At 27.5% G+C, this 21,299-nt stretch overlaps 1 protein-coding gene and 1 long non-coding RNA gene across 2 annotated transcripts in view; one reads left to right on the plus strand and one right to left on the minus strand.

Moving 5' to 3' along the window:
* Positions 1-16,999, plus strand: part of LOC136083640 (leucine-rich repeat serine/threonine-protein kinase 2-like) — a 106,560-nt gene extending 89,561 nt beyond the window's left edge. The window contains exons 9-10 of the mRNA XM_065803118.1: positions 1,136-3,752; positions 15,832-16,999. Coding sequence (XP_065659190.1) covers positions 1,136-3,752; positions 15,832-16,910 — 3,696 coding nt within the window. The 3' untranslated portion in view covers positions 16,911-16,999. The remainder of the gene's footprint in view (positions 1-1,135; positions 3,753-15,831) is intronic.
* LOC136083641 (uncharacterized) overlaps positions 12,757-21,299 on the minus strand; it is a 42,954-nt gene continuing 34,411 nt past the window's right edge. The window contains exon 3 of the long non-coding RNA XR_010639951.1: positions 12,757-12,931. This is a non-coding gene — a long non-coding RNA (uncharacterized LOC136083641). The remainder of the gene's footprint in view (positions 12,932-21,299) is intronic.

Raw genomic sequence — 21,299 nt, forward strand, 5'->3', positions numbered from 1 at the left:
CCAGCATTCATCATCCTAATCAAGAAACAATGTAACACAGGTTAATCTACTCCAGCCTATGCAAACCCAGATCCCTAACTTTGGAAAGGTTAACATAAATTTTGAAAAAAAAAAGTGATAAATTAAAATGTCGCTACTACTACTATGTACCTGTTACTAACTACTACTAGTTAATATTTCTGTGTTTTTATTATCTGTTGCTTAAATAAAATGTTCTTTTTGTTATATTGTGTCAAATAAAATATTTATTCCTATATATATTTATTACAAATCAATTCAAATAGTATTTTTATCAAATAGACAATTATTTTAGTTTAATCTTTTTCCAATAAATTCCTGATTCAAAAAAATAAATTTTATTATTACAAGTTTTGAAAATTCTCATTATTTCTTATAATCAAAAGACTTTTTTTATAATGAGTTCTTCTTTTTTTTTTCATTATGTTTGATTTTTTAAGTTTTTTAAGAATTCTAAACTAAAATCAAATTATTTATAACAAGTTATTTATATTTGAGAAATAATATTTGTGGCCATTCCTCAATTTATAATAAATGCAAAAATGATATTTTGCAGGAGAAGAGTTTGAAAATTTGATTTGTTACCATAAATATTTTATTAGTTGATAATAAACATAGAAAAAGAAGAAGTCAATTTTATTTATAAACTTTACTTTAACTTGTTTAAATCTGTAGTTTAAATAAGTACAATTATAAATAATGGTTTAATTGTAGGAGTTATAAAAAAAAATTTTTTTTGCTTTCTTTTGAAAAGTTTTCCTTAAAATAATATGCAGACAAATAGAAAATAGATACTTATAATCATTTTTCCTTATACTATTGCATTAACAATGCCTCTATATCAATGCCTTGATATTGGATAATTTGTTTTGTATAAAATTAATTTTTTATTATCTATTTTTTTATCAATATAAATATGAAATTATAATTTTTGTTATTATTTATTGGCATATATTATAGTTGCATTACTGATGTTGCATTTGGTAATGGTTAATTACCAAATGCAACATCAATTGGTTAATGCATTTTGATATTGTTATTGTTGCGTGAATATTCCTACATTTAGTTGGAATGTTTTTTAAGATTATTTAAGTAAAAACATTTTTTTTTTTTATAGTTAATTTTAAAAGAAGAGTTAGAGAATCAAAATCCTGATATAATCAAGAAATATTTAAGTTTATTATCACGATTCCAAGTTGTTTGTAAGATTGATGATCATAGAGTTCTTATTCCACCGAAACTTCCAAATTACAATCCTAAGCATACAATGTCGATCAATTTGAATAGTCTACTCACTCGTTACTATTTCTTTAGCTGTATACCCTATGGTTTTTGGGCTCGATTTATAACTCGTTTTTTATCAATGATTAAAGAAATGTTGTCGCCAAATATGGAAATAAGGTCTAATGTTCCCATACTCAGTAGTAGTTTACCAAAAGATGAGATGGATGTTACTAGATACGATTGTAATAAAAAAATTCAAAATAATATATGCAATGAATGTCTTTCTAATATATCTGCCACAGGTATTGTAATTAAAGAAGATAAATTTAATTCAGAAATTCCTATTAATGAAAAAAAGTGCGAAATAAATAACAATCAACAAAAAAATGATGGAAAGAAGGATCAAGTATTTTTTGCCAATTATATGACAGGTAAAATTTATTTTCAAGAAAGTTCAAAATCAGTTTCACCTGTTAATGAAAATAGTTTTTTTTGTCACCTTCATGGTGATGTTATGAATGTATCAAAAGAGCATAAAGATTGTGTAACTTATAATTTTGAAACCAATACAAATGCAAGTGACAGAGTTGCTATACAAGAAATCAATTTAGCTGTTGTGACAAATGAAATACATCAATTAGCAAATTACACTACACCTTACTGTGAAAGTAATTTTAAACAAGTTTGTGATCCAATCATAAATAAGTTGATCATAGATAGTGCTGATAACTTAAGTGATTGTAATTGTAATGATGATAACTGTGGGGATGATAAGATACAAAAGTCAAATAATTTTAACATAAGTTCTGATTTCAAATATATCCCTATTTCATATTCTTACACTGATGCTCCTTTGGATGACATCATTTCTGCAAATGATGATGAAGAAAATACTGAGACTGATTGCTATATGCAAATGATAACTGAAAGAGTTCATGTTGGTTGTTATGATGCTAGCAAGCAAGCTATTTTAAAGCAGAAATATGAAAATTATATTTGTACAAATGAGGAAGCCAAAGAGGAAGATGATGAAGTTGAATCTCAGTTTATCAATGAACTGTCCAACAGTGATGAAATTTATGAAGAACATTTTAACGATTATGGAGAACTAGCTTATCTTTTGGACAATGGTTATTTAAGTTGCTGGAATAAAGGAATCGTATTTAATCATCCACAATTAAGTTTTTCAATACAACAGCTACCTGTCTTGTATAAAGCAGATAGAGAAACAATTGAAATATGTGTAACTAAATCCTCCTTAGGCTATCGTGTTCTCAGCTATGTGGTTGATCATATTAGAACACTTCTAAATGAATGGTATGAAGGTTTGTTGATGTCTGATTCTCAAGTTATTTCCTCTCTGGCATGTCCTGTATGTACAACTTCAGGCATAAATCCTCCTCATTTATTTAACATAAGTACTGCCTTTCAAAAAATTTTAGAAAGCTCAGATGACAACACATGCAATATGTTATGTGAACAAGAGCACATACCAAAGGCAATTAATATAGCAGAATATTGTCCTGATCTGACTTTTCAAGATTTACCAAAAACAATGAGATATAATTACAATGATATTTATTGTGAAAAAAATGAAAAGTACAAACTGGGAGAAGGACAATATGGAAAAGTATATATTGGTTTATTTAAGAACAAAATTATAGCTGCATTAAAGTTTTACAAATTTAATATAACTAATGAACTTTCATTATTGGATCAATTTTACGAAATTCGACAAGAAATTTTAATGCTCAGTAAATTACGTCATCATCCTTATATAATTCAATTTTTAGGTTTCTTAATCAAACCAGAATTATGTGCTGTGATGGAGTATGCTAGACATGGCGCTTTATCATCTGTCATTCATAAAAGATCTAAATTTATCCCCAGAATTGTTAAGTTTCGAATTTGCCAGCAAATTGCAAGTGCTTTAGCTTTTATGCATAAAAAGTGTATTATTCATCGCGATATAAAATCAGATAATATTTTACTGTTCTCGCTTAATCACAATTCAAAAATCAATATCAAGTTAACTGATTTTGGAACAGCAAACATCATGAGTCCAAGTGGTTTAAAAACTTTTTTTGGTACTAAAGGTTATGCTGCTCCAGAAATGATTATGTACCAATCATATCTAGATGAATATACTTCTAGTGTTGATATATACTCATTTGGAATGGTTTTTTATGAGTTAATTGCATATCGAAGACCCTTTAACGATATTTTGGTTCAACTTATAGACAATCAAATCATAAATGGGTTTCGACCAAAGTTTTATGATGTTCCGGATGCTTTTTATGGTTTGATTAATTTAACAAAGTTGATGATAACCATGTGGAATCAAGAGTCTTCCAAAAGACCCCATGCTAATGATGTTTTAAATATGTTACTGTCTCCAACTTTTCAATTAGTTTTTGGGCTAAAAATGTTATGTTCTACACATAAACCACATGGAATGTGTTATATCACCAGTTGTAAGGAGCTTTGGATATCATGTGATGACAAAAAATGTAAATACTTTGATATATATACGTTCATATACTTAATTTTGCTGGTTTAGCCTGACACTTTCTTATTATATTATATTTTGCACCAATTTTTTCCTTGAAATCTAGATAGTACCCAAAACCTCCAAATTTAAATATATATATATATATATATATATATATATATATATATATATATATATATATATATATATATATATATATATATATATATATATATATATATATATCGAAAAATTTAATTGTTAGTGAGAACTTTTCTTTAACTAAATATTAAATTTAAAATTAATACAGTTGTTAGATAGATAATTTCACGTGAAACATTTTGCTAAATTGCGCAGTTAAATTATTTAGTAATTTTGCTCGTGAGATGACTATTTTATAACTATTTTATTTGATATGATTAAAGTCTTTTATTTTAGTATACTTATCCAGTAAGTAACCTAAGAAAAGAAAAAAGCTTTTCTTAAAAATATGCTTCTTGCCATACTATACTAAAAAGATATATATTTCGACTAGAATATACTTCGTGAGTTAAATATTAAAAATGCCGTGAAATAAAAATTCGCTTGACTTGAAGTTCGTTTAACGTATGTTTTTTTTTTAAATTTGTTTGTCTGTTTTAACAAAAAATGCCTCGACTGTTCAATTTGTGTACTTATTTAACGGTCTCCTTACTTAACGTGACTTGATACGTTAAATAAGTATCCGTGAACTAACGCATGCGCAGAATATCATTTTGTCTAGTTATTTAATGATCTACTTATTTAACATGACAACGGTGGAACGAGTTCTGAGGTTACAAAAACAAAACAAAAACAAAAAGACGTCAAAGGCTTTAGTCTCCGGTGTCGAATAAGGATAGTAAAAATTTCTTTGAATGCCGGCACTTTAATACGATTTCATATCTTTTATTTAGTAAGTTTTCTCCTTTTTATGACAATATATGAAATTTCTCGTGGAGACAAAGATTGCAAACTTTAGATGCTTGATTGTAGGGCTTACATCGTGCTATCATTTTCCATGTAACAACAGGTTTTATATTTTTCGATTTTCGCTTCCATATTTCTTTGGAAAGTTCAGTGTCATTTTTATATTTGGGTATATTGAAAAATTTAAGATGGTTGGCATATCTTAATTTAAATGTGGTTTCACTTATACTGAAATAAACTTTATCTTTGAATTAAGGATCTCCAGAATTTACTGTGGCTTGGTATACAATATTGTTAGAAAGGCATTGGTTATTTAGCGGACAAATTTTTTTGTCTATGCAGTTGCATGTTTTTGATGTTTTATTTTTATCTCTTTGTAAAATTTTATTGTAATGTGCATTTATTAAAGACTTGACATTAGGCATGCAACTATAGCTAACTTAAATATAGTTTCGAATAAAAATTTTATGAAGCCAATGTCCTACTGAAAAGTGTTGGTCAATTAAAGCTAAAAAGCGATTTGCAATTTTAGTTTCAACATTTTTGCTAAACGGAGGGTTGTACCATAAAATTTTACGTTTGCGATGTCTTTTTTAATTTTTGTTTATTTGCGATTGGTAAGTGAGTTTTGAATTGTGTCTTTATTTACGTAAAGCTTCTTCATACGGAAGAATGGAATTATTGAAAACAGTTTCATATATATATATATATATATATATATATATATATATATATATATATATATATATATATATATATATATATATATATATATATATATATATATATATATATGAATATATATATATATTTATGTACATACATATATACATATGTACATACATAGGTTGTTAAAAAAAAAACTCATTATCGGCCCTAGATAATGTCATCTTGAGCTGTTCATGGGGCGGGTTTAGACCCAGACCCGACCTGTTTGAACTCACTCTAAGTTTTATTATTATCAACCCAAAACATGCTAGACCCAGACCCAAGTAGCTTGGGTTTGCATACTCGACCCCTTAAGTTAATTGGTCTATTAAGTCTGATGGGTTTTGATGATATTTGTCTATAATAACAAAACTCAGACCAAGTTCAAACAAGTCAGGTCTGGGTCTAGACTCAACCCATTAACAGTCCTAATGCCATCTTGCCACCTTTTTATAAAGTATAAATTATCTGGCCATTGTTGCATATTTTTGCTTAATATAGCAATTATTAGTTGAGATTATTTTAAAATAACTAAAAACCATCTTTTTACTTTTTTACCTTCATCAAGCTCTGTGTATGTAACATTCGGGGGAAAAAAATATATATGTATATATATATATATATATATATAGAACCCTTAGATGTTGTCCGAAAGTTTTTTCCATATTTTGTTGACAAAAAGTAAAAATTAAAATGCAAGACCGGAATTTTTTTTTTTTAATAATGATAGACTGCCTGCCCCAACCAAACCCTCAGTCGATGTAGCAGCACTCCCTTGCGGGTCAGGCTATTTGTCAGTCGATGTAGCAGCACTCCCTTGCGAGTCAGGCTATTTGTCAGTCGATGTAGCAGCACTCCCTTGCGAGTCAGGCTATTTGTCAGTCGATGTAGCAGCACTCCCTTGCGAGTCAGGCTATTTGTCAGTCGATGTAGCAGCACTCCCTTGCGAGTCAGGCTATTTGTCAGTCGATGTAGCAGCACTCCCTTGCGAATCAGGCTATAAGATAGTCGATGTAGCAACACTCCGCGCATGATTTACAGTAAAAAAAATAAAAATAAAAACATTTTATTAAAAAAAATAAAAATAAAAACATTTTATTAAAAAAAATAAAAATAAAAACATTGTTTATATTGTTAAAAACATTCAAAATGTTTTAAAAACATTCAGAATGTTTTTAAAAACATTCCGGTCAATTAAATTTGCGTTTTTGTGGTTTTTTTAAAAAACGATTAATTTGTAATTAAATTAATGGTTTTTACTTTCGTCCAACACGGAAATGTTGGACGAAAGTTAAAAGTAATTAAAAGTGACGTATATGTTGGCGTAAGAATCACTTTTTTCCTTCCGCTCTTCCCAAAGCCAACAAACTATAGATCTATATATATATATATATATATATATATATATATATATATATATATATAAATATATATATATATATATATATATATATATATATATATATATATATATATCAGCCCAATGGCACTGCGTATACCTTTTTTTTTTTCATAAGCATATGGTATTTATGTTTTACATAAATGTCACCAGCTTAGATTAAACACAATATTTTGCAAGATTATATTAAGATAATAATAAGAATAAAGAAGAAGAAGAATTTGGATATTTTAATACTTTGCAGAGAAAACTAAGTTTCAAAAGAAAGAAAGCAAAACTAACAAAATAGGAAATTAATTAAATTTAGAAAGAAAAAAAGAAAAAAAATAATTTAAATAATTTGCATACTGTTTTTATTTTCGTTTTTTAAGGGTGGTTGTTATCAAATTTAGTTATTCAAAAGATTTTTTGGGGGGGATTTGAACCACGGATATTCTGTTTATGAAGTAAAAAAAATATCCAAACATAAAAAAATTTGTTTTGCAAAGCCTTGTCAATGCAGTGTATTTTTTTAAAATGTTTTGTTTAAAATACTGAATAAGATTTAATATTATGCTAATTTTTCATTAAAATTAATTTTAGCAAAACCTACTCTCATCTACCTAATTGTAGGGGAGAGTTGAATAGGTTGAATAGAGAGTTGATTAGCTAGGGGGACTAGGTTCGATGATAAAAATCCATTGATTGGGTTGTTATGATTGCAGGGATAGGTGGAGATACATTTAATTTAGCGCAAATTGGGGGAAATGGTCATTGAATTGGGGTGGGGTGGAGGTGGTACTTTTCTTTTTATAATTTTAACGATTTAGTTTTTATGCAATCATTTTTTTTAAATATTACTTTTAAATTTACTATCTTATCATTGCTACACATATATAAAAATGTGTAGCAATGATAAGATGGTGTTTTGAAAATACTAAAAACCAACCTGTTACATTTTTTTTCCTTTTCAAGCACTGCTAAAAGTAGTACACAAGGTAAAAGGTAAAACGTTTTTATGAGTTTAATTAAATAAAATTGTAATTAAAAACTTATTGTCCCAATAATTATTTAATTTTTGCATTTGTAAAAATCAACACGTTTTACTAATACTTTAAAATAATTTTTTTTTAATGCTTTTGCCTCTCTAAGGTCAAGGAGGTCACTACAGTTGAAAGAACTTTTTTTTTTTTTTCTTTTCTTTTTTTTTTAAATGTGATTATCACCCTCTGTTAAATCTTTAACTTTGAAACATGAATCTTGAAAAACAAATCCCTGCCTGGAGAAACAATTTGAGTGCAGTATAACCAGGGGCATAATGGGCTGGAACTCCCAGCTTCTTGCTTACAAGGCGAGCCCTCTATCCCCATACCACTACCACATTGGTAGTGGTTTATATTAGTTTATATTATTAAAAATTAGTAATATAAATTCAAACTATTTTAACAATGGCATCTCTTATACAACAGTAAATAGAGTTTTGAAATGAATGAATAGAAAAACAATTTTAAAAAGAATATTTACTTGCTTAAACAGTCAATAAAAAATATTTTTCATATTCATTCTCCAAATAAGAAATATCATGTTAAAACCAGACTAGTTCATATATATGACATTGTCTAGTTTGCAGCTCTCAAAAGTTGAAACTAGATGAATGGGCAGAGTTGAACCTAATTGAAAAGGCAGGATAGATAATTTGTAAAAGTTCATTTTCATTTTTAGATTCTAAAATTCAAAACCTATAAATGCTTGCAATGTAAATTTGTAAAAACTCCACTTTGGCTTACATGCTGCCATTGTATTTTTAAATATTCTTTGGGTCATTTTGGAAAACTTTATTTCAAAAACAGACAGCAACTGAAGTTATACATTTTACAATTATTAAAATTGCTTCACTAGAGAAACTTTCCTCTAGCAATTTTCATGAGATCACCTGATATCGAAAGATCTTTCTTAAAAAAATGCAAATAAAATTATATTTACTTTAAAAAGTACCATTTAAATCTGACAATTTATAAGATGCTGCTGAGTTATCAATTTTCCTGATGTGTTTTTATAACTTATAAGATAATGGAAAATGTTTTACAATTCATTCATTGGAATGGGAAAAAAATAAAATGAAGCTGTTTTCAAACCTTTAAGGTTTTGATCAGTACATAAAAATTAGTTAAGAAGGTAGTTCAAAATGGACCATAAAAATAAATATATAGAACAAATTCAAATAAAATTTCTTATCTTCAGGGCGAAGCTATGCAAAAAAATTTTTAAAGTGTTACAAATTCCAATAAGTAGCAATTATTTGCTTATTTAGCACAATACAAATAAGAAATGCTTTTATAGGATAAAACAGCATGAGTAACGAGACGTAGTAGTTAAGTATTAATATAAAAATTTGCTTTTGATATAAATATCCTATTCTTTTTTGACTTTCCTACAAAATTTTGACTTTTTTTAGGCAAAAAATGAAAATTATTGAATCAAATTCGACAGTACTCAAAAAAAAAAAATTCTATTTTTTTAATAGTTTGTATTCTTATGTGATCGTGTTTTTTTGCAGACATGTACAATTTTCAAAATTTTGTCTTTAGGTCTGCCCGATATATATATATATATATATATATATATATATATATATATATATATATATATATATATATATATATTTATATATATACACCACTCAGTTTTTAAATTGAAACAAAAAAAAATAAGATAACAAAAGAAAAATTTTAAACTATGGTATATGAGTAAAATCAATACAAGTATTTAATTTTTTATAAACACACCTGTGTTTATAAAAAGTTGAACATTTAGATTGGTATTGTTTTTTACTAAGTATTTAATAAAAAAACTAGGTGTTCATTAAAATATTTAAGTACTTTCAAGTATTGTTTAAGGAATCTACTTGTGTTAGTAAATGGTTTGCTCACAACCTATTGAATTTAGGACAATAAATCAAATGATGAATAAAATTAATCGCAGAAAAATAAACTAGAGCATAATATGTAGATATATTAAGTATATAAAAAATTTTTTGTATAAATTAAGAAAAAAAATGATCAAACTGGCACTTAAAATATAAAATAAATAAATATAATAAAGATAATAAATACAATTTTCTTTGAAATCAAATTTAGCTAAGTTTTATAGTTTTAAATGGCATAAAGAAAATATTAAAAAGTAGAAAGCACTTTTTTTCATTCCATCATAAGTCTTGTATTTGAAAAATCTACAGGTAATTTAAGTTTGGAAAGAGTGGAAAAATTGGCATTTATTAATGGATACTTACAGATATTTTTGGATTCTTCTATTTATTGTGCTATTCTCAAAACCAACTTGCAGACATCTACAATTTGTGAATGGGAAATAAATTCATATTGCAACAGAATATCTACCCAAAATCATTGCTTAGAGAATTAAGCTATATTTTATACAAACTGTCCTTAATGTTTCAAAATAATAATCTCAAATTCCAGACTTGAATTTAATATAACATTTGTAGTACAGTATTTATTTACTTTGTGATGATCCAGTTTTCATAATCATGAGATTTAAGTAGCTGAAAAGGTTGATTTTTTAAGCAAAAACTTTTAAATTAAACATAAAAACTGGTGTTTATTTTATTAAAATGTTGTTGCAATAAACATTATTTTCATTTTTTGTATTTGTTAGTGTAAATTTTAATAAATAAAAGCTTAAAGTTTCAACAGATGGAAGCTTTAAATGTCAATATATGGAAGCTTAAAATTTCAACAGATGAATCTTAAAATGTTAACAGATGAAAGCTTAAAATGTCACTATATGGAAGCTTAAAATCTCACTATATGGAAGCTTAAAATGTCACTATATGGAAGCTTAAAATGTCACTATATGGAAGCTTAAATTCTCACTATATGGAAGTATAAAATGTAGGGTTGTACCAGAATTCCCTTTTGGCCAGAATTTGTATCTTTCAATGGTTTCAATGGTTTCTGGTTCCAGCTGGAACTACAATATTTTATGTCTGAATGCTGGAATTTACTTTTTACCTTTATTTTTTAAGACATATGACACACATTTTGTAAATTAAATATAAAAATCATTATCCTACAGAGCTATGAAGAACTATAGGTAAACCTAGTTAGTAAAATATACAAATTTCTAAACAATCACAATGTAATTTTATTTGCAATAATCAACTATGTGAGGAGGTCTGGAAGTTTAGAAATATTTTAGTGCAAAAAAAGCTTCTTCTGTTCTTCTGTTCTTCTGTTCTTCTGTTCTTCTGTTTTGGGCAACAAACTAGCTCATTTTTCATCAAAAATTTTATCTGAGAATACTAATAACTACTAACTATCATTTAAACTTAATTTTTAAATACTTAAATTTTAAATTTTAAATAGTTATAAAGTATAGGATGCCTATTACAGTAAATATTTGAATATTAACCTAAATGGAAAAATAGAAAATAAAGAAAGAAATTCAAATATAAATATTATGCAGGTTAAAACTTTCACTACATATAATTATAAAAAGAATTTTAAACATATTTAAATGAAACAAGAATCATGTTTATGAAATAGGTCATATTTATATTATAGATTATAAATATATATTATATAGCCACGATGCTGAGGTGCAGGCTTTCACAAATCCTGAAGTTAAAAATTAACATAAATATAATTCTTATAACATAATTAACATAAATATAATTCTCGAAATTGTCAATAAAAATTCTCGAAGTGTATCATAAATTAACATAAATATAATTCTCGAATTGTTAATAAAATTTCGGCCGGATCTCCCAAACGAATTTTATTGGCGAATCTGGTTCCAGTTCCAGCTGGAATTTAAAATTTCCATTCTGATACACCTCTATTAGAATGTCTTATATTTAGATTAATAACAATTTTTATTCCATGCTTTGTTATTAATGAAGATAAACATGTATTCTTTTCAACGGATTTTCTTGTATGCTAAATCAAATCTTCATCATCGCTTTTGATAACAATATGGTAATCAGCAAAGTTCATAGCTTTTTTGAGGGTGTTTTCATTAATGAAAAAATAAAATTGTTTACATTAAAAGCTACAAAGTTATATAAATTTTTATTATTGATTTTTTTGAACCAATCGAAAACAATCTATAACATTTTGGGTACTTGGATAATGATTTAAACAAAGCTTATTTTTAAGTTCACAGAAGATTTTTATTTTTAAGTTGATTTTTTATAAAATTACTTTAGTAATTTTGCCTACCTTATTTTTTGAGAATATGCAAAAGACGCACAGATGGGTTGTTAACTAAGTTTTTCTTGTGATCATTTAAAGTGAAAAACAGCTAGAAGGTCCATTTATTTCAATTTTTTTATATACCTCATGGTTGGTTAAAATTTGTTTTCTTTCTTTGTTTATTTGGTCTTTTAATTTTGGATTTGCTTTTTTTGTAGGTCGTGGTAATAGCATTTATTAGCAGATTATTATATTCACCTTTGGACACTTTATACATATTTGATGTTTTGTTTTAAAAAAAAATAAAATGGAGATGATAATAATAATTATAATACAATTAGGAGTAATAAAAACAATGATAATAATGGTGATATAATAAATAATTATAATAAGTAATGGTAGTGATGATAGTGATTAAAAATAATAATAAAGATTATAAAAAGTATACTATACTATAATAATAGTAATAGTAATAATAACAATAAAAATAATAACAACAATAACAATAATACCAACAACTATAATAAAAAATAATAATAACAACAACAGTAATTATAACAATAATAGCAACAGTAAGAATATATATTATAATAAAAATATAGTCATAATAACAATAATGGTGATGAAGAGAACACTAATGAAAATATTTCAGTTTAGGAAAGATTAAAATAATAAATTTAACAAAAAATATTAAAATTAGTATTTTAACACAACAAAAGAAAAAAAAATTAAATAAATAGAAGCTCAGAGTTAGTCACACAAAGTAAGTGCAACCTTACCTTACACACATGATCTTGCGACTTTTAGCTTATAATGCCTAGTCAACCTTAATCTTACAAAAACTCAGCATGCTTATTCGATTGATATTCAAATCAAGTAAAAGATCAGCCAACATTGTCATCTACGCCCAAGGTTATATAAATAATGTATATAGTTTACCATCAATTGGTAAGCCTATGATAAGGAAAATAATATGAAAACATCCTGATTAAAACTTGTACTCATTTCTCATTATCTTATGATTAACACTCATAAAGTTAGAACTAGAAATCAAAATTGTTTGCTTAAACTGCCTTGTGTTAGATATCTTGCAAAAAAAGGATTTTATAATATGGATGTAAATATTATTATCTACCTTATAAAATTACAACTGTTTTTATTTTAAAGTAACTAACTTCAAAATCCTTATTGATAAACATTTTCATCTCTACATAACATCTGAGTGTCAGCATCAGCATGAAATATATCTTGCATTATACACATTTTTGTAAAGTCACAAATAATAATAATGCTTGATTTATTCAAATTTTGTTGAAGTTACTGTAATTGAGAATAGGAAATAAAATAATGAACCTGTTGTATTTTAAAGATACTAAAAGTTCAAAGAAAGTTATAACATCTGCTTTCATAAACATTTTAATTATTGTTCTTACTATCTCAGATTTAATTCTATTCTTATAAGTTCTCCTATTTGTTTTCAATTTTTAATAATAATAATTTTTATATTAATTTTTAACTCTTAGTTCACACGTTGAAAGCAATTTTATTTTAAAATTGAAGCGTAAATAAAAAATAATAATAAAGAAAATACAAAGAAAAGGTTTATAATATACTCATAACAAGGTTCTTTGTATTTTTAAATTTTGAAACCTTAACTTACTTTATAATTCAAGGCTGGATCTGCCCCTTTTAAAGCTGTCCAAATGCGTTGGTTTTCAATAAATAATACATATATATGTATATGATCAATAAAATAAATAAGTCATGAAAAAGACTTTTGGCAATGTGGCAGTAACTGAAAAAATCACATCGCCTTTTTAATGTTACTTTTAATTTTAGACCAGACTATTTTCACCAGGTTTAACATTAACTGTTCCCACCAGGTTTAATATTGAAGGGTCTCAAATGTAACAACTGAGTGATAAATTTTTAAACACCTTTTCCAAACGAGAATGTATTTAGGAGCATATTCTGCTATGACAACCAAATCTTCTAAACGATTTCCAGGTATAACCTTATGATGAAACATAACCAACATGCACTCATTACAAGAGTATTTTGTATTAAATAACTCACTGATGAAACATAACAAAGGATTATTTAAGGAATGTTCTTGTAAAGAGTGCATCTATACAAGAATATTCCTTAAATAATCCTCTGCTTATATCATGATAACATTTGTTATTGATACAGTTGCAATCAAATATTTGGACCTTTTGAAGCAGGTATTGCTCTTCTTCGGTTTGGTTCTTCATTGATCATCTTTTCATTTTTCTACAAATTATCGTTGCGCTGACACTTATATTAAATACTTGATTTCTTTGTTTTGATGGCCAACCATTTCTATTGACAGTCATTAGTTTAGATGGCCAACCATGTCTATTGACAGTCATTTGTTTTGATGGCCACCCATGTCTGTTAACAATCATTTGTTTTGATGGCCAACCATGTCAAATGACAGTCATTTATTTTGATGGCCACTTATGTCTATTGACAGTCATTTGTTTTGATGGCCACCCATGTCTGTTAACAGTCATTTGTTTCGATGGCCAACCATGTCAAATGACAGTCATTTATTTTGATGGCCACCCATGTCTATTGACAGTCATTTGTTTTGATGGCCACCCGTGTCAATTGACAATTATTTGCAACCCATCTAAACATTTCTTCAATTTGATATTTGGTTAATATTTTTTAGCTTAAAACGACCTTTTCGGATGTAATTAAATTTCTGCTGTAAACCCAATTGTATGCTGTCTTATATTTAACACCTAAAGTTTGCGCCAGAGTCATTCAATCTGCTATATTGCTCAGCACATTCAACAACTTTTCTTCTGTCAGATAAAATGTAATGTTTTTTTTCAATTCGTTTTGTTGTAGGGGATAGTGGTCTAAAATGAAAACTGAGTGAAAGAAAAACTTTTACATTCATTATTAGTGAACTTTTTATTTATTTATTTTTAGTTAGCTTTTTTTGTAACTTTCTTTACAATATTTTTAAATATTTGCAATATTGCTTATCAATATTTTTGTTAAAAATATCATTTACAAAATTGCTTATCAAATTTTTCAAAATTTTTTTCTTTTTAAATAATCTTTTACTAAAGAATATTTATGAATTTTTGCAGATTTTTTTTCTTAAATGTTTATAGTTTGTTGAACAACATTTTAACGTTAAATTGTTTTTAGTTATTGCCTAAGCAAGTAATTTTTTTAGGTTAGAAAGAACATTTAATATGGATTCTGGTTTTGAAATCCACATATTGCACGATAGTTAAAATAAAGTATTTTAAATAGTTTCAAAGTTTTAAGTTCTTATTTATGAACTTAAAACTCTAAAATCTTTAACGTTTTTGTTTTTTGATTCTTCAACGGTTGGAATTTTAGGAGCTTTTTCCCTAAAATTACAATCATTAAAGATTCACTAAAGACTCGTTTTTTTAAACATGAAAAATGCCAGATAGTGAAAGAAATTTAGGAGTTTTAGGAGTTTTTTCCCTAAAATTACAATAGTTAAAGACTTCCTAAAGATTCGTTTTTTTAAATGTGAAAAATGCCATATCTTGTACGATGCTCTTCTTTAACAGTTCTAATTAAATTTAATAAATCTTGTCTAATTATCTTTATCATAAATTTGTAATTCCTTGTATAATTTTTATTCCTTTATTATAGTTGATATCCTTGTATAATTTTATAATATTATATATTTTAAAAATTTTAGCATTAGTTTTAACAGTCGTTTTAAATATGAATGCAAACGAAAAACAAAAATTTTTTAGTTATTTTTATATTTATTATGTTAATTAAATATTAATAATTATTAAAAGTTAATTATTGTTTGTTGTTTTTTGTAGACCAGTCCATCATTGTCGTAATAAATATGGAAAGTTTTCAAATTGTCAAAAAGATTCAAATAAATGCTGAGCGGTTTGGTTTGAAGAATTTTAACATATCATCCATTACGTCCATTGGTAATGAGCACGTATGTGTTTTGTTACGAAGTCTCAATGATGTCATTTTAGTTTATGAAGCCCAAAACTACATTGTTGTTCATAGTCACAAAATAAAGGATAGCTATATTTGTTCAATCTCTGCAAACAAAAATTGGGTTTGTCTTGGGTTTGACGATGGACATTATTCTAAATTTACTTTAAACAATTTTTTAAATGGAAAGATAAATAAAAAGTTTCTTAGCTCTGATTTAAGGGGAAAATTTTCTATAAAGGCCTCCGTTTTATTGTCTGACACTTTTATTTGGTCAACTGGTTGTGTAATTATGTATTGTAATTTTAAGAAAAATAAAGAAAAGAAAGTTGTATGTCATAATGAAAAAAAAATTGAAGAAATTGTTCTCTCGTTTGATGAGAAATACTTTTTTATTTCTTATCAATGTAGCCCTGATATTCATATGTATAGTGCAGAAACTAAAGAAGCTTTACATATATTTAGTTGTCGTATTGATGTTCTGAAGTGTTCACCAGAAGCTCTTGACGTTGATATCAGAGTAACGTGCATGTGTTCAGTCGTTAATATGCTATGGGTTGGTACCGGAGGCGGACATATACTTATTTATGAGGTGTACGAAGTTGGTGGTATTTATAAAACTAAACTGTTGCAAACACTTCATCCATACGCGATTGAAATGCAAAAACTTTTGCTAGTTGATTTTACTCAAGCACGTGAAGACGGCGTAAAATATGTTATCATAAGTATCGGAAAAGAATTGAACAAAAATGCATTCGGATTGGGTTCGTTTCTTGATTTTAACGGTTATATTCCGAAAGATCAAACAGCGATCGATAATAATCTTTGCAAACACTTAGATAATGATTGTGACGAAGGTAACGATGGCAACGAAGGTAACAATGGCAAGGTGATAATTGTTTGGCATGTTTTGCCGTCACACTTTTATAAAAACTTGGTATTATCTTAATATGTAAAAAATATAGTATAACTGAGACATCTTTACTGTTTTTGTTTTTTTTTTAATAAATTTATCGGAAACATAGTTCATGCATTTTTTGATTTTTGTTTTAGCCATTTTTTTCAACTTCACTTTTATAATGTAATAAAATTTTTATAATGTAAAACGATCTCGCAAGACTCAACGCGCGATTTATATATATATATATATATATATATATATATATATATATATATATATATATATATATATATATATATATATATATATATATATATATATATTTATGTATGTATATATATGTATATATATATATATGTATATATATATATGTATATATATATATATGTATATATATATATATATGTGTGTGTGTGTGTGTGTGTGTGTGTGTGTGTATATATATATATTGTTTGTTTTTAGCGCCCCTAGATCAAACGGTCTTGTCGCAGAGCACCGTGGAAAAGCATTGACTAGGAAGTTCACGCCTCCTGTTTTCAAATTTTCTATCTTTCAATATGCCCAGAGCTCGCTGGGTATGCTTTGAACCCTGAATCCATTGCAAGCGCTCTAACCACTGCGCCACGGCTTTTCATGCTCAATAATTAAAGTATACAGCGAAATGTTTTTTTTTCGAATTCCAAATACATTAGTATCTACACTAAGCTACAGATTATTGTGCAAATCGCATTAAATTTTAGTCTTTTTATTTTTATTTTTAGCTGAATTGTGTCAAATTATACACACACATACATATATATACAGTGGCAGGTTTAGCTTTTTAAAGAAGTTAATTAAGAAATGATATAGATATGGTAAATGGAAGAGATATATATAGTTGTTTACAAGCTCTTTAAAAAAAGGCTCAAATACTGTTGCATTACAGACACCACTTCGAAACACCATAAAGCACTGATTATTTCAAACGCCACAATTTGTGAATTCAAAAAAAAGCACAGGGTGTTGCTTATTTAGGATGATTAGGAGGAAAAAAATACAACGCACTAATTAAAAGCATGACCAATATACTCTGAATTTAATACACATTATATTTAGTTTATTATAAAACATTCACAACAGGAAAATCTTATTCTTATTGACAACTTTTGAAATTTGTTGTTAAAACTGAAGTTTGTAGAACTAAAATATGAAGTGCCAGGTGTAGATGCACTCGCTGCTTTTTTAATATTATTTTTAGATCAAATTAAGTTCTACATTAGATATAATATGTTAAAACCTACAAAAGTTATATCTTTTTATCAAACGAATCAATCATCGAACCATTATTGAGTGTGGTATGTTGAGGATGGGATGCTTAATAAGTTAGTAAATAAGTTGGGTTGAACTTTTCTGCAAAAAGTTAGGTAATGATCTTTATATTTCAAGTAATGAAAGTTTGTTAATTTAAAACTTTCACCAGTTAGTGAAACTAAAAAAAAGACAGTGAAGCGAAACGGCTAAAAAGCAACCAACCTTGTGAAGTGTGGGTGGCATATTGATTCAAGAATAGGTTCCCACTATTAGCTCTAAATTTTCAAAGCAGAATGCTTTACAAGCATCTTAGTTTAGGTTGAATCCACTGCATTCAATGTGTTTCTAAGCCTTACAAAGATATCCAAGCTAACTCCTGTTACTTCAGAGAAAGATTCTGCTAAAAGCAATACTCTTCTTACAGTTTTTCCTGTATTGGTATATCTAAATCCTTGCTTAAGAGTATCAACCAAGCTCCATTCCTCTCTAAACTTTTCTATTGCTTATCTTCTGAAGACCAGGACTGGTATTTTTAGTTTCCATTTTATATCGCAAAATGAATTAGTTTTATATTGTAAAATGAATCCGAAAATTCGTATCCAACAATGCAATAGTCCTAAAGTTTGAGTTTGCTCATTGTATACTTTTTCTCATTATATTCAGTAGGCTGATTTCATTAGGCATGGCAAAAAAAACATTACAAATTTGTTTCAAATTTGTACCTGTTACAGCATTTGCTGCCTTGCTGTCCAACATGGTCATCTCAGTTTTTTTTCTATCTTTACTTTCTGGTTAGAGAAGATGATTTTCGAGTTCTAAATCTTGAATACTTTTTATTTGACTTCTTTGTTTTTTTTGAGATTTTTTGCTCTTTAAATCCCCATTTTTTGCAATTTGCAAATAATGGTGGTTGAAAGGCAGCGGGTTTGAACATAAAGTGGTATTTCCTCTTCCCTGTTTCAATAGAACAGTTGCAGTTTGGAACTAGGATTGTTCATTTTCAACTCCAATTGCAAGTTGTGCCATCAAACCTTTGATTGTAAACACTTTGAGATGAGGTTTTATCTATTCCAACTTTAAGATTTTCAAGTTGTTTCTGATCCATTTAGACATTCTGTATCAGATATGCTCATTATTCTCGATAAAGTGTGGCTAATCATCAGCTTAACAGATCACTTGGCAGGTGTTTCTAAAATTTCCAAATTCAACTGAACAGATCACTTGGCAGATGTTTCTGAAATTTCCAAATTTTCTGGGTAATATTTAAATTTTGTATCAAAAATCACTTTGACCGGTATATCTTGACATTCAGTGTTCAGTTGTTTCAGTGAAGAGTTTTTATGCACTTAATATCGTGAATCACTGAGATTACAATTTATTTTTAATAAAAGGGCATCTTCTGCTTTTTATTATCACTGGATAAGGTTTCACATATTAATACTTATCCAGTGATGAAAAGCAGAAGAAAATCTGCTTTTCATTATCACTGGATAAGGTTTTATATATAAAACCTTACCCAGCAATAATGAAGAGCAGAAGATGCCCTTTTATTAAAAATAAATTATGATCTTAGTGATTCACGATTGTACAAAAGCCTGTGTTTCTGCATTGAGGGCTAAATTAAACCCAGTAAAAGCAGAGTTTTTAAAAGTATCTTAAACAATCTGTCAAAAATCTAACTATAATTAGAAATCATATTGAAAATATATTTTCAAAATGCCGTTGATTTATACAATCACATTGTAAATATGATTGTATTGACTTTTATATATATCAAGTATTTATGGCGGTCTCTAAATGCTTGGGTCTGGGAATAAATTCTCTCGTTGTCGGAGTAGCCCTTCTGTCCTCCATTAAAATTAAATTGTTTGATATTAAAAAATAAAAAGCGAATATAAATTACTTTATTATTTTTATTACAGTTTATTTCAAAAAAAATAAATTACTCCAATACTTTGATTAAATCGACCTTTTTTCTTATATATAATTCTGATTCACTTAAGGTGCAAGGCTGCAAGCAACTACTATTAGGTTGGGAGTTACTAGAAAAAAAGAATAGGGTTATTGAGCAAGGAAACTGTTGACAGAAGATTTTAAAAGTTGAAGGTTGTATAAGTCAGGAAAAAAAAGTTCCAAAGGGTTGAGGTGCAGGCAAAATAAACTAGACGAATAAAAGTTTTTAGAGCATGCAGGGGCATATGCAGTAAAAAAATAAGACTTTGCTGAAAAACGAGTCAAGCAAGAATAATTTTTATTTAATGGTACTAGAGATGATAGCTCTTAAGCAGCAACCATGCTTTAAGCAGCAACCATGATAGTAGTTGTAGAAAAGAGAAAGAGATACAACTTTGCAATGACGGGAAAGATGATCTAGCTTAGCAGATAGAGCGGGTTTAACTACTCAATGAGAGGGTTGCCATTCATTAATATAGGAATGTCGACAGCACTGCGATAGTTGTTTGCAGTAAATAACTGAGTTTTATTGGAGTTAAAATTTTCAAGCTACTGTGAGCCCCAACCTGTTACAGAAGTAAGATCAGATTCAAGATCCGCTGCTTGTACTAAGTGATCAAAAACAGAAGATTTTTTGTCAAGACAGGAGTATAAAATTGAGTTATCGGCAAAAAGAGCTACCTTAGATGTAAGGTTGTCGGGAAAATTATTAATGCAGACTAGAAAAAAAATAGGACGATAGATAGAACTTTGAGGTACCCCAAAAGTTCCTGGAAATAAAGAAGAGTGTTAGCCTTCAAGGATGTCTTTAATAAAGAGGTTAGAAAGAAACAATTTGATAATCTCAAAAACTTTCTCAAATACACCATATGAAACAAGCTTGTAGAGAAGATCAACATGCCAAACTTTGTTCAAAGCCTTAGATATGTCAAGAACAATAGCACAAGCCTCACCGCCTCCATCTAATGCATAATAAAATCTTTCGGTCACAGCAGTTAGTCGAAGAGCGAGAGAATCGAAAACCGTAATAATTTTCTGACAACAAGTTATTTGACTCAAGATGAGATGTTAAAATTTTGTTTATCGAAGACTCAAAGACCTTGCTTACAACAGAAAGAAGACTGATTGTACGATAATTGGAGTGGTCAGAATGTTCACCTGAGTTTTTGAAAATTGGAACCACAGATGCCATTT

This window comes from Hydra vulgaris, chromosome 08 (genome assembly GCF_038396675.1).
Source record: "Hydra vulgaris chromosome 08, alternate assembly HydraT2T_AEP".
In the NCBI taxonomy this organism is placed as follows: domain Eukaryota; kingdom Metazoa; phylum Cnidaria; class Hydrozoa; order Anthoathecata; family Hydridae; genus Hydra; species Hydra vulgaris.